This window comes from Peromyscus leucopus, chromosome 4 (assembly GCF_004664715.2).
Source record: "Peromyscus leucopus breed LL Stock chromosome 4, UCI_PerLeu_2.1, whole genome shotgun sequence".
NCBI lineage: Eukaryota > Metazoa > Chordata > Mammalia > Rodentia > Cricetidae > Peromyscus > Peromyscus leucopus.
In genome coordinates this window covers 78,581,471-78,594,206 of record NC_051066.1, presented here as the reverse complement: position 1 = coordinate 78,594,206, position 12,736 = coordinate 78,581,471, and the positions used below count along the sequence as shown (strand labels likewise).

The 12,736-nt window shown below is 53.6% G+C and overlaps 1 protein-coding gene across 1 annotated transcript in view; it reads left to right on the top strand.

The window, feature by feature from the left end:
- Positions 1 to 11,547, top strand: part of Nat10 (N-acetyltransferase 10) — a 43,825-nt gene extending 32,278 nt beyond the window's left edge. The window contains 14 exon segments of the mRNA XM_028877911.2: positions 162 to 263; positions 357 to 431; positions 951 to 1,061; positions 1,758 to 1,912; positions 2,090 to 2,138; positions 4,214 to 4,310; positions 4,394 to 4,504; positions 5,431 to 5,454; positions 5,457 to 5,602; positions 6,071 to 6,190; positions 6,594 to 6,692; positions 7,229 to 7,302; positions 8,160 to 8,243; positions 10,856 to 11,547. Of these exon segments, the coding sequence (XP_028733744.1) occupies positions 162 to 263; positions 357 to 431; positions 951 to 1,061; positions 1,758 to 1,912; positions 2,090 to 2,138; positions 4,214 to 4,310; positions 4,394 to 4,504; positions 5,431 to 5,454; positions 5,457 to 5,602; positions 6,071 to 6,190; positions 6,594 to 6,692; positions 7,229 to 7,302; positions 8,160 to 8,243; positions 10,856 to 10,964 (1,356 nt within the window). The 3' untranslated portion in view covers positions 10,965 to 11,547.
- Positions 11,548 to 12,736: the final 1,189 nt, after the last annotated feature.

Genomic DNA, 12,736 nt, shown 5'->3' with positions numbered 1-12,736 from the left:
CCTTGTGAGTTAGTAAAAACCTTCGACACAGTAATGAAGCCTCTGGTAGTCATTACTTGAGCCCCGGGGTAGAAACAGTGGCTTAGAGAACCGACACCGAGACACACAGGTTGGTGCTTGGGATCTGGGCTAGCTCATGCCTTCCTGGCTTGTTCCCCCAGGTGTGCCTTGAAGGAGAGATTTCTCGCCAGTCCATTTTGAATAGCCTGTCTCGAGGCAAGAAGGCTTCAGGGGACCTGATTCCGTGGACAGTGTCGGAACAGGTAAGGGAGGGGCTGTCCCTGGCTGTCTAAGTGAGCAAGCTGACTGCCAGGGGGTGTTTGTGGTACTAAGCCTCTGGTTTGTGTCTCCCCCAGTTTCAGGATCCAGACTTCGGAGGCCTTTCTGGTGGACGGGTTGTTCGAATTGCTGTTCATCCGGATTATCAAGGGGTAACACGTCCTCTCTTCTCTCAGACCTTGTGTGTTGCTGTTTGATGGGCTCCTGGCAGTTTCTCAGGGCAGTGTACCTGTGTGCCTGAATGTGGGAACATTTTAGGTGTACTTGGTTCTGGAGAATTTAGCCAGAGCTTGGGGTGGGCAGGTGGGCAAGGTTGGTGGTAGATAGTCCTTTTCCCATGTTAGGACCCAGGCATGTTGAAGCAGATGATGGTCTGGAATTGCCTTCTTCGCTGTGCAAGCCTCATTGAGGAGTCAGCTGGAGAAGCGTCCCTTTCTGACCATGGCACAGCCAGCGTCCTTAGACTTGGGTTGCCAGCGGGCTGTGATTGGTGGGCTAGTCTGACGTAAGAACTCAGGCACACCAGTGCCAGCTTTGCCAGCGTTGGGTTTTATTGATAACTTTTTTCAAAATGCAGTTTGACCCAGAGCAAATGCTTTAGAAGCAAGACAACATGACTGAGACAGACTGAGAATGACTTCCCTCTTCTGTTTTCCTGTGTGTGCTCATAGATGGGCTATGGCAGCCGAGCCCTGCAGCTACTTCAGATGTACTATGAAGGCAGGTTCCCTTGTCTGGAGGAAAAGGTCTTTGAGACACCACAAGAAATCCACACTGTGACAGTGAGGTAAGCCTGTTCCGGCAGAGCTCCAGTCCTGGGACTGAGAGGATGGGTCTTTGGGCTCTTAGCCATTTGGGCAGCCAGCCACTTTCTCCACCCTAGCCCTGGTAGAGTGTCTCAGCCTAGTCACCAGCGTCATCTGGTGCCACAGCAGAAACTCTGGGAGTGGAGTACGGCTTACCAGCCTGCAAGTGTGCTGCCCGGCAAGTTGGAGAAACTCCTCTCCAGCGGCCTCTGTGTTGGCATTAATCCAGGTGACAGCGTTCCACTTGCCTTGCTTAAGGGGACCTGCACTAGTGACTTACAGACCTTCACAGATCTGTATTGGATGCCCATGGGAGAGCTGCCTTGGGTGAGCTTGTGGGCTTTGATTTAGCACTGGGCTCAGGTGGGTTACTCTTGATCAGAGGTCACAGAGGTGCTAGGTGACAGACTGAATTTCATGCTGCATTTTCAGAACCCTACCTCTGTCCCTTTTAAAGTGTATTAGGCATTGCTAAACTGGTGGTCTTTCCTTGTGTTCTAGCATGGGGACGCTGTGATTTCACACATGCTTAGGTGTGTGGAGTACTGGAGGTGATCACTTGACTCTTGGGGTCCTGTTTGAAAACCATAGGAACACACTAAGAGATCTGTGTTTTGTTGTGTGGTGTACTGGATGGCTTGAGACCCTACTGTCCACTCTTGCTTTGCTAAGGGGATGGTGTTCTCTTCCTAGGCTGTTAGCTTGTTGGAAGAAGTCATCACTCCCCGCAAGGATCTGCCTCCCTTACTCTTCAAGTTGAATGAGAGGCCTGCAGAGCGCTTGGATTACCTGGGGGTTTCCTATGGACTGACCCCCAGGCTTCTCAAGTAAGTGCCTGTTCTCTGGCACCAGCACATGGCAGTGGAAGAGGACATTTTTGTGGGCGGTGGGGTCTGTGTTGATGTCTGCTGCCTTGTGCTCCTCCTGGCCCTTCTCTCTTAATCTCTCAGCTGCTTCACAGAGGGCATAAATGGTGACCCCCCTTTCTTTCCTGTTTTTTGTAGGTTCTGGAAACGAGCCGGCTTTGTTCCTGTCTATCTGAGACAGACCCCAGTGAGTGAGGCTCAGGGCATAGGATGGGTCGGGTTTGTATCTGCAGTTGGCACAGAGCGTCCGTCTCTCCTTGCTTGTGCCCTGGGCGGGTGTTCCTGTGCTTTTGCAAGGGATTCCTCTGATGGACAGACAAACAGCTATCCTCTTTCAGAGGCAGGTTGTCACAAAATGATTCTGTGACAGCTGACAGGTCTGGTGCATCCTTGGCTGTGCGCTTCATTATAAAGTGGCAGGGGTGCACACGGGCTTTGTCAGTGTAGGCTCACTCTGCAGGCTGGAATCTCCCTGAGTTTGTACGGCAGAACTGGGTTCTGTGGATTTTGAAGGAGAGAGGCGGACAGCAGTGAGTTCACATGATGTTTTAGTGCCTGTGGAGAAGCAGCCAGTGCATTGGGGCAGCTGTGAAGCTTGTTTTCCAACAGATAGAAATAGCAAACAGCAGAACACACAGGCGCTTCTCAGAGTGTCTTGTGCTCTGAAGTCCTCAGTGCTGATTGAAGCACAGTCACCTGGACTGCAGCTTAAACCTCAGCCAGGTGTCTGGAAGGGGCCAGGACTGAAGAAGGTGCTTGGGGCTGGAGGGAGATGGAGTCTGGGGAGAATGCTCCGAGCAATCTTGTTCTGAAATGGAAGTTGGAAGCCATCCGATACACCACAACAAAACAGGAGACGTTTCCTGGTGTGTTCCTGTGGTTTCCAAGGAGGACCCTGGAAGTCTAGTGCTCACTCTGGTCCTCCACACACCTAAGCCTGTGTGGCATCGGGTTCTTTGTTCACTCCTGTCCCCAGCACTAAAATGGCATCTCGAGGCAGCGTACACTCGGTGAAGGGATGCATTCTTAGAAGCTCCTGGAATCACGTAGAGTAAGCGGACAGGTGACCACTGGATTGCCAGCACTGGTGTTCTGATGGAGCAGGCCTTGGTGCCCATTGGAGATGATGGGAGGTGTGGATACAGGCATGAATAGACATTCTTTCCAGAAGGGGAGGGGCGAGATAGCTGTGGGGGTTGTTCACGAGGGAGGAAGATTCTTGATGTGTGTTTGTTCACCACGGAGGTTCTCTGCAGGGGTGCAGGCAGAGAGGGCTGACTGCAGGGGTGCATGCAGGCCTGGGGAGGCCAGGAGGCTGAAACCTTTGATTTGGAGAATCGGTGGCACCTCATCCCTCCCTAAGGAGGGCAAGAATGTGTGGGTACAGCAACTGAGACGGTGAGGATGTCTGATTGCATCCGTTTTCAGCCCACAGTGCTGAAGGGGTAAGGGGTGTGGCTTTGGGAGAGTGCAAGGCTGGTGTGCAAGGGCAGTGGCGAGTGTCCACGCGAAGTCTGAAGTGAGACTGCTGGAGACGTGAATGCTGGCGGCAGCTGGTAGCAGATGGGCTGGTGCTTGTCCACACAGGGATCTGAATCGGCAGTTGTGTGCAGGAAGGATGTAAACCAGTGAGTCACATGGGCCGGAGGGTGTCTTGTGTCCTTGTGCCGTGAACAGCTCGCTCGCTCGCTCGCTCTGACTTGTCTCTGCCATTTTGTTCTCAGTGCTGTGCAGCAGAAAGCCATTAGGTGCTGTCCTGCAGTTGAGACCTTGTGAATGTAGGGGAGTCCAGAAGGGTGGCCTTCACCACCTCACCACTGAGTGAAGCTTGAAGCATAGGGGCTTTAGATCTGCTGCCTACGCTACACAGCCAGGCCGTCTCTCCCACACAGAAGCCTGTGTGTGTACACTGGCTGCCAGCTTAGAGTCTCTGGGTTTGTGGGGAAGTTCCTGCTGTGTAAACACCAAGAATGCGCTGACAGGATGCTGCCTATTGAAGCCCTGAGTTCAGAGTCTGCCTGAAGGAGTGGGTGCGGGGCAGAAGTCAGGCCCGACCTGGAGACTTGCGGGGCCTGCTCCATTTCCACGGCCTTTTAGGAGGTGGCCTGCAGTGTGAACACTAGAAGCGCAGGTGTGAACTGAGGCCGCAGGGGCAGTGTGGGAGCACCAAGTCCTTGGCTGTGCGGTTGCTCTTAACCGCCAATGGGACGCTCTGAGAAAGGGGTTGTTGATGCCAAGCAGGAATGAATGTGTGTTCCCTAGAACGACCTGACTGGAGAACACTCGTGCATCATGCTGAAGACACTGGCTGACGAGGACGAGGCTGAGCAGGGAGCTTGGCTTGCAGCATTTTGGAAAGGTGAGGGCCAGTGGAGTGGAGAGGGGGCAGGGAGGTGGCAGCCCAGGGCCCTCCAGACTGCTAACTGCCGCTGTGCCCTGCAGATTTTCGAAGGCGCTTCCTGGCCCTGCTGTCTTACCAGTTCAGCTCCTTCTCTCCGGCCCTGTCCCTGAACATCCTTCAGAACAGGAACATCGCGAAGCCAGCCCAGCCAGGTGAGCTGCTAGCCCAGGAGCTGAGGGCCTTGTCTAGTCTGCAGTCTCTCCAGGTGGAATAGGCCTGTTCCCAAGCCTGGCCTCTGTTCCCAAGCCTGGCCTCTGTCCAGGCTGTGACTGGATAGCAGGTGTAAGAGAAGTTCATACAGTGGCGCGCTGTGGAACCTGGTTGAAACCTGGGCTCTGAAGGAGCTCATCAGACTCTGGGGCTCTGTTTCCTCAACTGTGAAATTGCACTAAGAATATGCCATCATCTATCTGGGGCCACTGTGTAGAAGAGCTTTATGCATATTAATCAGTGTAGTTGGGTGAAAATTTAAAAAGGTGTGTAAGAGGTCCTTTTCTTCCTGTTAACAGTTTTATCTGTATCTATGTACTTTTTTATATAGGTGTATATCTATGTCCACACACATGTTCCTGTGTGTGTTAGCTATATTTCAATGGGGAAACCTGGGTTCTTTGGGCTGGGCAGAGCATGCACTTCCCTAAGCTGAATCTGGAGGAAGAGTGGAATGGGGAAGGTGGCGGTGTGTCCTTGGACTGCTAGGGCATGAGGGGCCTTTCTTTGACCCCGCATATTGGTGGCTTCTGCACTGCCAGCTCAGGAGTATATCGACGGCAAGATATTTCAAGAAATCCTTTTCAGAGGTTTATGTGTAGACTATTTATTTTGTCTGCATGTGTACAGGTGCACCACGTGTGTGCCTGGTGCCCGTGGAGGTCAAAGAGGGCAGAGGAGTTGTGGGTGGTTGTGAACTAATGTGAGTTCTGGGGACTGAGTCTGGGTCCTCTGCAGGAGCAACGCGTACATGCTCTTAACCGCTGAGCCCCCCGGCCAGCCCCTTCCCGGGTGGCTTTGGGTGGTGGGTCCTGTCCTGTGAGGGTTGCAGACTGCCCTGACTCAGTGGCTCTTGTCACACATGCAGCCCTAGGCCGGGAGCATCTGGAGGCGCTTTTCTCCCCTATGACCTGAAGCGGCTGGAGATGTACTCTCGGAACATGGTTGATTACCATCTCATCATGGACCTTATCCCAGCCATTTCCCGCCTGTACTTCCTGAACCAGCTCGGGGACCTTGCCCTGTCGGCTGCCCAGTCGGTAGGTCCCCTGAGCCTCCAGGAGGGAGAGCGGAGGGTGGTGGGGTTGCTGGTGCTGGGCCGTTAGCTGGGTGCTTAGAGGTGTCTTTGTGCCGGGAGCTCCGGCAGAGCCGATGCTGGTCCTTCTCACCTGCAGGCCGAGGTGAGTCACGGAGCTGTAGTTTAGCAAGCAGATTTGCTGCGCTTTCAGCCCACGCTCCCCACCCCACTGGCTGCCTTAGCGGAAGCCCAGGCTGCCCTGGACTCAGCTGCAGTTGTGAAGTGTGTCCGTCAGGACAGTCTGAGCTAGAGAGCATTTCAGGAGGGTGTGTTTCTTGGTGCCTTAGTAACAGGATGAAAGAGAAGAGACCAGATCAGCACTACCGCTCTCTATTCCTGCCGGATAGCCTCATCAAAAAACAGTTCCATTCTCAGGGCTGTTTTAACGGGAAAGGCTGTCTTCAAAGCCAGTTGATTCTCCTTCTTCCAGGCTCTTCTCTTGGGAATTGGCCTGCAGCACAAGTCTGTGGATCAGCTGGAAAAGGAGATCGAGCTACCCTCAGGCCAGTTGATGGGGCTTTTCAACCGGATCATCCGCAAAGTTGTGAAGGTAACCTAGGTCCAGGAACAGGCAGGGTTTTGGTCTCTTTCCACTAACACAACATGCCCACTCTTTGTTTTTAACAAGTACTAAAATTTAGATGTATTTGCTGCAGATCACACACACACACACACACACACACACACACACACACACACACACACACACACAGGTGGGGGGTGTTGGAGTGTCAGCCAGTGTCTGTGAAGGGCTGGATTCTATCCTAGAGAGATCACTGCTGGAATTTGGTATAGCCCAGCCTGTTTCTATGCTCGCCATGTGAGCATCTGTGTGCCTAAGGTCTGGAGCATTGCTCTGAATGCTCTTCCTTAAGATCTAAATGCCTTGGTGAGGAGTGACTGACTGACCCCTGCTGCTCCTGCATCTTTCTTCCTTCATGTTGTCTTGGTAGCTGTTCAATGATGTTCAGGAAAAGGCCATCGAGGAGCAGATGGTGGCAGTGAAGGATGTGGTCATGGAGCCCACAATGAAGACCCTGAGTGATGACCTGGTACGTCCCTGTGTTCCCTGTGGCTGCAAATGTAGCCTGTCCTCCTCCACGGCTTCAGACCTGTCCTGCAGGCTGCAGGTGCTGGTGCATGCCTGGCATCCCTGTACTCTGAGGCTGAGAGGCAGGAGAATTGTTCCAGATCAAAGCCAGCTTGAGCTAGATTTTCTGATCAGCCTGGGGTACAGAACAAGACTTCCTCAAAAGAAACAACTAAAAAAGCTGGTCCTTTGCACAAGTCCAGCTAAGGGGCAGCATTCTGCAGGTCTAAGGCAGCGCGGCTCTCATGTCGTGCCTCCTCCTGAGTGTGGGAGTGTAGGATTGAGCAGGATTGGTGCAGACATCGGCTACCCTTTCAGATACTTCTCCAGATGCATCCTTGATGGGTGTGCACACTGTGAAACTCCAGTAGCTGCTTCTAGTGTTCTGAGGGTACCTCGGAGGGAAGTGTCTTTCCTCCTTGTCACACCCTGCTTCCCCGTCTCCTGGGCCGTGTGAACTCCTCATCTCTGACCCCCTCCTCTGCCTGTCGACCACAGGATGAAGCAGCAAAGGAATTCCAGGAGAAGCACAAGAAAGACGTGGGGAGGCTGAAGGACATGGACTTCTCTCAGTAAGGCCCTCCCGCTCACGGGAAACCAAGAGTTCTTCCCTGGCCTCTGCGGCCTGCAGAGTCTGCTCCGGGTGTCTCCTACCCCAGGCCCCACATACTCAGAAACGGTTTCAGGAGCCCCGCAGTGGAGACCTCGAATCTGTCCATTTCCCTGGACCCAGAGTTGTGCTCTCTTGATCACGTGGGTTGTGTTGCTCCTCAGGCCCTCCAGGAGGGATGTTGAGCAGAGCACCCACTTTGAGTAGTCCCTTCTCCAGGTTTGGCTTTTGCCTGTGAATTTTTGAAAATTGTTTGAAGGGTTCTACCACCCGAGCTCCCTGCTCCAGCATCCTGTGTACAAGGCCTGGTGCCCTTGAGATGTTCCTTGAGATGTTTCCTCCCCTCTCACCCAGGGGCTGACAGATCTCACAGTCCCGGTGCTTCAGGCCTTGCCCATAGCTCTAGGCCAGGCTCCACTCAGCTTGTCTGCACCCCATCATCGATGATGGTGATCGGGCAGATGGGGGCGGCCAGGGGCCCATTTCAGGGTGCCAGACTAGTTTCTGCTTGATGTGCCGGACGGACAGACGGCTTCATCTGAGAGAAGATGAAGGTGCAGGGTAGGGAGGGGGAGGCCGGCAGGGCAGGGGCTGTGGTGGAGTGAGCACAGCAATGCCAGGGCCGGAGGTAAAGGGAGCTGTGCCAAGGCCGGCCCCTCCCCCGACCTCCACGTGACTCTTGTGTCGGGAGGGGCCGCTCCTCGGGCCCGGTCGTGCCGTCCCTTCATTTCCGTGTCTCCCGGTAGGAAGCAGCTGCTGTGGGCGTCTTGTCGCCTTCATATTTCTCTTAAGCAGTCTCTTCTGACCGGCTCTTTACAGATACATAATCCGTGGGGACGACGAAGAGTGGAACGAGGCTTTGAGCAAAGCTGGGCAGAACGCCTCCATCGTTAGTTTGAAAAGGTAAGGGCGGTGTGTCCCCCACACGTCCAGGAGGCTCTGTAGCCTTCCTGGGATCAGGAGGCCGGAGCACATACCGAGGGAGGTGTCCTGTTCCCTCCTTCCTCTAGAGTCCCCTCGGTAACTCATCTGCCAACCAGGCAGCGTCGTAGGCTCGGATCTCTTCCCTGCTGGGCTCGGCAGCAGGCCAGGGCTGAGCTCTTGGGGCCTGTGCTGTGTGCTGTGCTGTGTGAGCCGTGGACAGTGGCACAGGGGCCAAGTGTTTGCATGACTTCTTTACGGCAGTGAAGACGCCAGCGTCAGTCAGGGCTGTCCACTGCAGACTCATGAGTCACCAATTGCCCTTCCTCTGAGCCGCTGCTTCTCAGAGCCCTGGGTCCTAGAGTTCTTTCCATTTTGTTGACACTTCCCATAACAAAAATTAAAAATGGAGAAACTGAAAAATAATGCGTTTGAAATAATAGTATGGGTTTGGATTTAAGTTTTTGGCTGTGTTTTTTTCTTTTTTCAATGCCTAGGGCCTTGTATGTGCTAGGCGGGTCCTTCACTACCAAGATAAGTCTTTTTTTTTTTTTAATTTATTTTTATTTTATGTGCGTTGGTGTTTTGCCTACATGTATGCCTGTGTGAGGGTGCCGGATCCCCTGGAATGGGAGCTGTAGACAGTTGTGAGCTGCCATGTGGGTGCTGGGGATTGAACCCTGGTCCTCTGGAGAGCAGCAGTCAGTGCTCTTAACCTCTGAGCCGTCTCTCGAGCCCCTCCAAGCTAAGTCTTGAGAAAGACATGTTTTCGCTTTGGCCAGTCCCATCTCTGGTGTCTGCCTCTGCAGTTACTGTGGTCCCCTCTCGCCTCGTGCCGTCTGAGAAGCAGAACAATGCAGGAGACAGAGGGCAAAGGCAGAGGAGGACCAGTGCTCAGTGAAGACAGTTTGTCTTGCTTGGGCGCCCCAGGCATCCTGAGGTCACCAGGCACCTTTCTTCCCAGTATCTCAGCGTCAAAGTGATGAATTTGCAGATGGTGGTGCCGTAGCCCTCGGGACTAGCAGGAGAGCTGTGTGTGCGCCCAGGGCCTGCACACATGAGCTGGCATGGTTGCTTCGGGCTTGTGGGAAAGGTGAATTGTTGGCATTGCCATAGTTACCTACCGATGGCTTCTCTAAGAGTTGCTATTGTGGGAACGTTGGGAAGGTTGTCTGAGTGATGAATTCCAAAAAGGCAGGGATTGCCACACCATCTCCGTAAGTCACTCCAGCACTTTGAAGGGTCCAGTGTTGGTGGCAGCCAGATCCTCCAGGGGCCTGTGGGCCTGCTGTCAGCCTGAACTCTGGTTTGAACACTGTGACAAATGTAGGAAGCTCCCTCATGCTCTAGCCAGGCCAGTGGCTTGACTGTCAGAAAGGCCTGGGAATAAGCCTGCTGTGGAGACTCCTGGCTCTGAGCTCTGCAGAGCAGGTCTGTCCCTCGCTCCCACTGAGATTGCTGGTGAGGGCCTTGTGAGTCATGCCAGCCCATGTGGTCCATGGACTCAGGACCTGGAATGCAGGTGGTGAGGTGAAGTACTCAGTCTGTCCTTGGATGTTCCTTGAGGCCTGCTGCTCCGTCCCTTTTTTTAAATAAGAATTTTATGAGTGTTTTGCCTGCGTGCGTGCGTGCGTGCGTGTGTGTGTGTGTGTGTGTGTGGGGGGGGGGGTGTCCGGTGCCTGTGGAGGCAAGAAGAGGGAGTTAGATCCCTGGAGCTGGAGTTAACAGTAGTTGTGAGCTACTGTGTGGGCACTGGGAGCTGAACCCTGATCTTCTGCAAAAGCAGTGCTCTGAGCTGGGCATGGTGGTGCACATTTTTAATCTCAGCACTCAGGAGGCAGAGGCAAGCAAGCAGATCTTTGTGATTTCAGGGCTAGCCTAGTCTAGTGAGTTCCAGGCCAGTCAGAGCTACACAGAAAGACCCTGAAGACCCTGGTTTGGGAACAAAAAAACAGTAGTGGCTTACTGTCAACCATTGAGCCATCTCTCCAGCCCCTTACCTATCTTATTAATTTCTCCACGAGGCACTTGATGTATGTAATGTTAGAGTCTCCGGATGCTCTCCTCATAGGGAGTCTGTGCCCAGGGCAAAATGCCATGAAAGAATCTTATCTCCAAGGGCTTCTGACTGGAAGGTTACCCTGGCATGAGGCAGTGACTCCCAAGTCACTACTACCAGGGGTTTGTGCTATTGATTTAGGAAAAATCAGCTAATAGCAGTGCCTCAGGAAGGACACAGGCTTTCCTTGAAGATCCTGTGTCTGTGCTAAGAACTGCCTTTAGGGTCCCTGGGGTGATGTTGGGGGTCTTTGTGGTGGGAATGGTCTGTCATGGAACTTAGATATTCGAGCTCTTATGATAGGAGACCATAGTGCTCTGAGGAGAACTCTGCAGATGCTGCCCGTAGTCAGCCTGACCTGTGACGTGGTCCCAGCCCTGCATGAAGCCTCCTATCCCTGGGGTTTGCAGGGGACGGGCCTGGGGGACGAGTTTGTGGGCCGAGGGTCGTTTTTCAGACAGCAGCCGCTGGTGTTGCAGATCTGTGCTGTTAACGCTTTCTCTTTCTGTCTCTGGTGCTGTGGTTTTTCCTCCAGTGACAAGAAAAGGAAATTGGAAACAAAACAAGAACCCAAACAGAACAAGAAGTTGAAGAAGAGAGAGATGAACAACAGGAAGGACTCGAAACTGAAGCGGAAGAAGTAGCGAGCCTGGAGGAGACGCCGGACTTGAGCTGTGTTCGGCTGGGCAGCCGTGGGACAGTGATGAGTCCTCGGCAGAGGCTGGCCCGTGATTCCCTCTGTCCTCCGTGGCTGAAGACTCGTCTCCAGCTTAGAACTTGGTGGGCAGGGAGGCTCTGGCCCTGCCGGGGCTGTCACTCAGGCCAGGGCCACGGTTTCACTTCGGGCCAGGTTTTCTTCCAGGCTCTTCCCACTCGGGGATGCCGCACAGGCTCCTGGCCTTCGGCACCTCCCAGTACACAGCCTCCTTGTGCAGTGCTCTGTCTCACTGCAGACTTGTGCCAGCACTGAGGCCCAGGTCAGCAGGACTTCTGTCCTTCTGTTCCGTTCCTGGCTGCAGTGAATCTGCGTCCTCCGTGTCCCAGGAACGCCTGAGTCCTTAGGTAGACTGCAATGTCTGAGCACCTAAATGAAATGCCTTTTGGTTACCTCTTCGTTTGGAGAGACTGTCAAAGACTCTTGCTAGCAGAAGTGAGGGAGGGAAAGAATATCTATTTTCAATAAATGACACACCATAGACCGTTTGCCTGTGGTGCTCATAAAGTCTACATCTGTGAAAGTCGCATGTTTCCCTGTTTCTTCTGGTGAGTTTTGGCTGCCAGGTCAGAAGTGAAGGCCTAGGTATCAAGGCCATGGGTGTGCTGTGGAGCCAGAGTTCCAGCCTGGGCACCTTCGAGAGATGTGGCAGGTACCCAATGGCACTGGAGTCACCTTGAGAGTTTGCTGGTTCCTGCTGGGTCCTACAGTCCATCCTGTTAGAGACAGGAGTGACCTGGTGGTGTCACACGTACCCTGGCCTGTGTCTGGTGGTGTAAGTGACCTGGTGGCATCACACGTGCCCTGGCCTGTGTCTGGTGGTGTAAGTGACCTGGTGGCATCACACGTACCCTGGCCGTGTCTGGTGGTGTAAGTGACCTGGTGGTGTCACATGTACCCTGGCCTGTGTCTGGTGGTGTAAGTGACCTGGCGGCGTCACACGTACCCTGGCCGTGTCTGGTCGTGTCTGCACATTCGTTCAGCGCTAGCTGGTGGAGTCTAATAGACAAGGAAGGAAGCGTTTGGACCAACAGGTAATGAGAAATGGCTCACCCTGTGGGAGAGGCTTTGGGCTCACCTGAGGGCTGCACCCCTTCCACTGGTCTGCAGGGAGCTTGTTGAGGAACCAGGAAAGGGATCTTTTTCACTGTTTCCTTGGGTGGTCAGTCTCCCAAGCCTGCTGTTCAGGAAGATTCGAGAGCATGGCCAGAAACCAGAACGCAGGAGCTAGCGGAGAAGACTTGGATAGCTTGCACCCCAGCCCCTAAAACTGCCCACTGCCTCTGTCCAGGCTGCAAGGCCAAGGGTGGTAAGGCCAGGCCCGCCCTTGTGAACTTGGCCATGGCTCTACCCTGAGCCCCTTGGAGATCTTGGGCACAGTGTGCTCCAAATGTCCCGTCTCCGCGTGGAGCAGTTAAGAGGGCTTTAGTGGATCAACTCGAGGGTAGGCCTATTATAAAAGCCTGCTATGCCGTAGAGGAACCTTCTTGTCACACATGGGGACAGAGTCATCACTACCACATGTGGTAGTGACACAGAGTCGCCACCATCAAGGCCCTCATTAGATTCTGCCTCTTAGTCTTGGACTTGACAGCTTCCAGAATTAATTCATTTTCTCTTTCTATCGGTCTGTTTCTATTTCTCTCGGTCTCTTTCTCTTTCTGTCTTTGTCTCTGTAGTCTTTGTCTCTGGTTTTTTTAA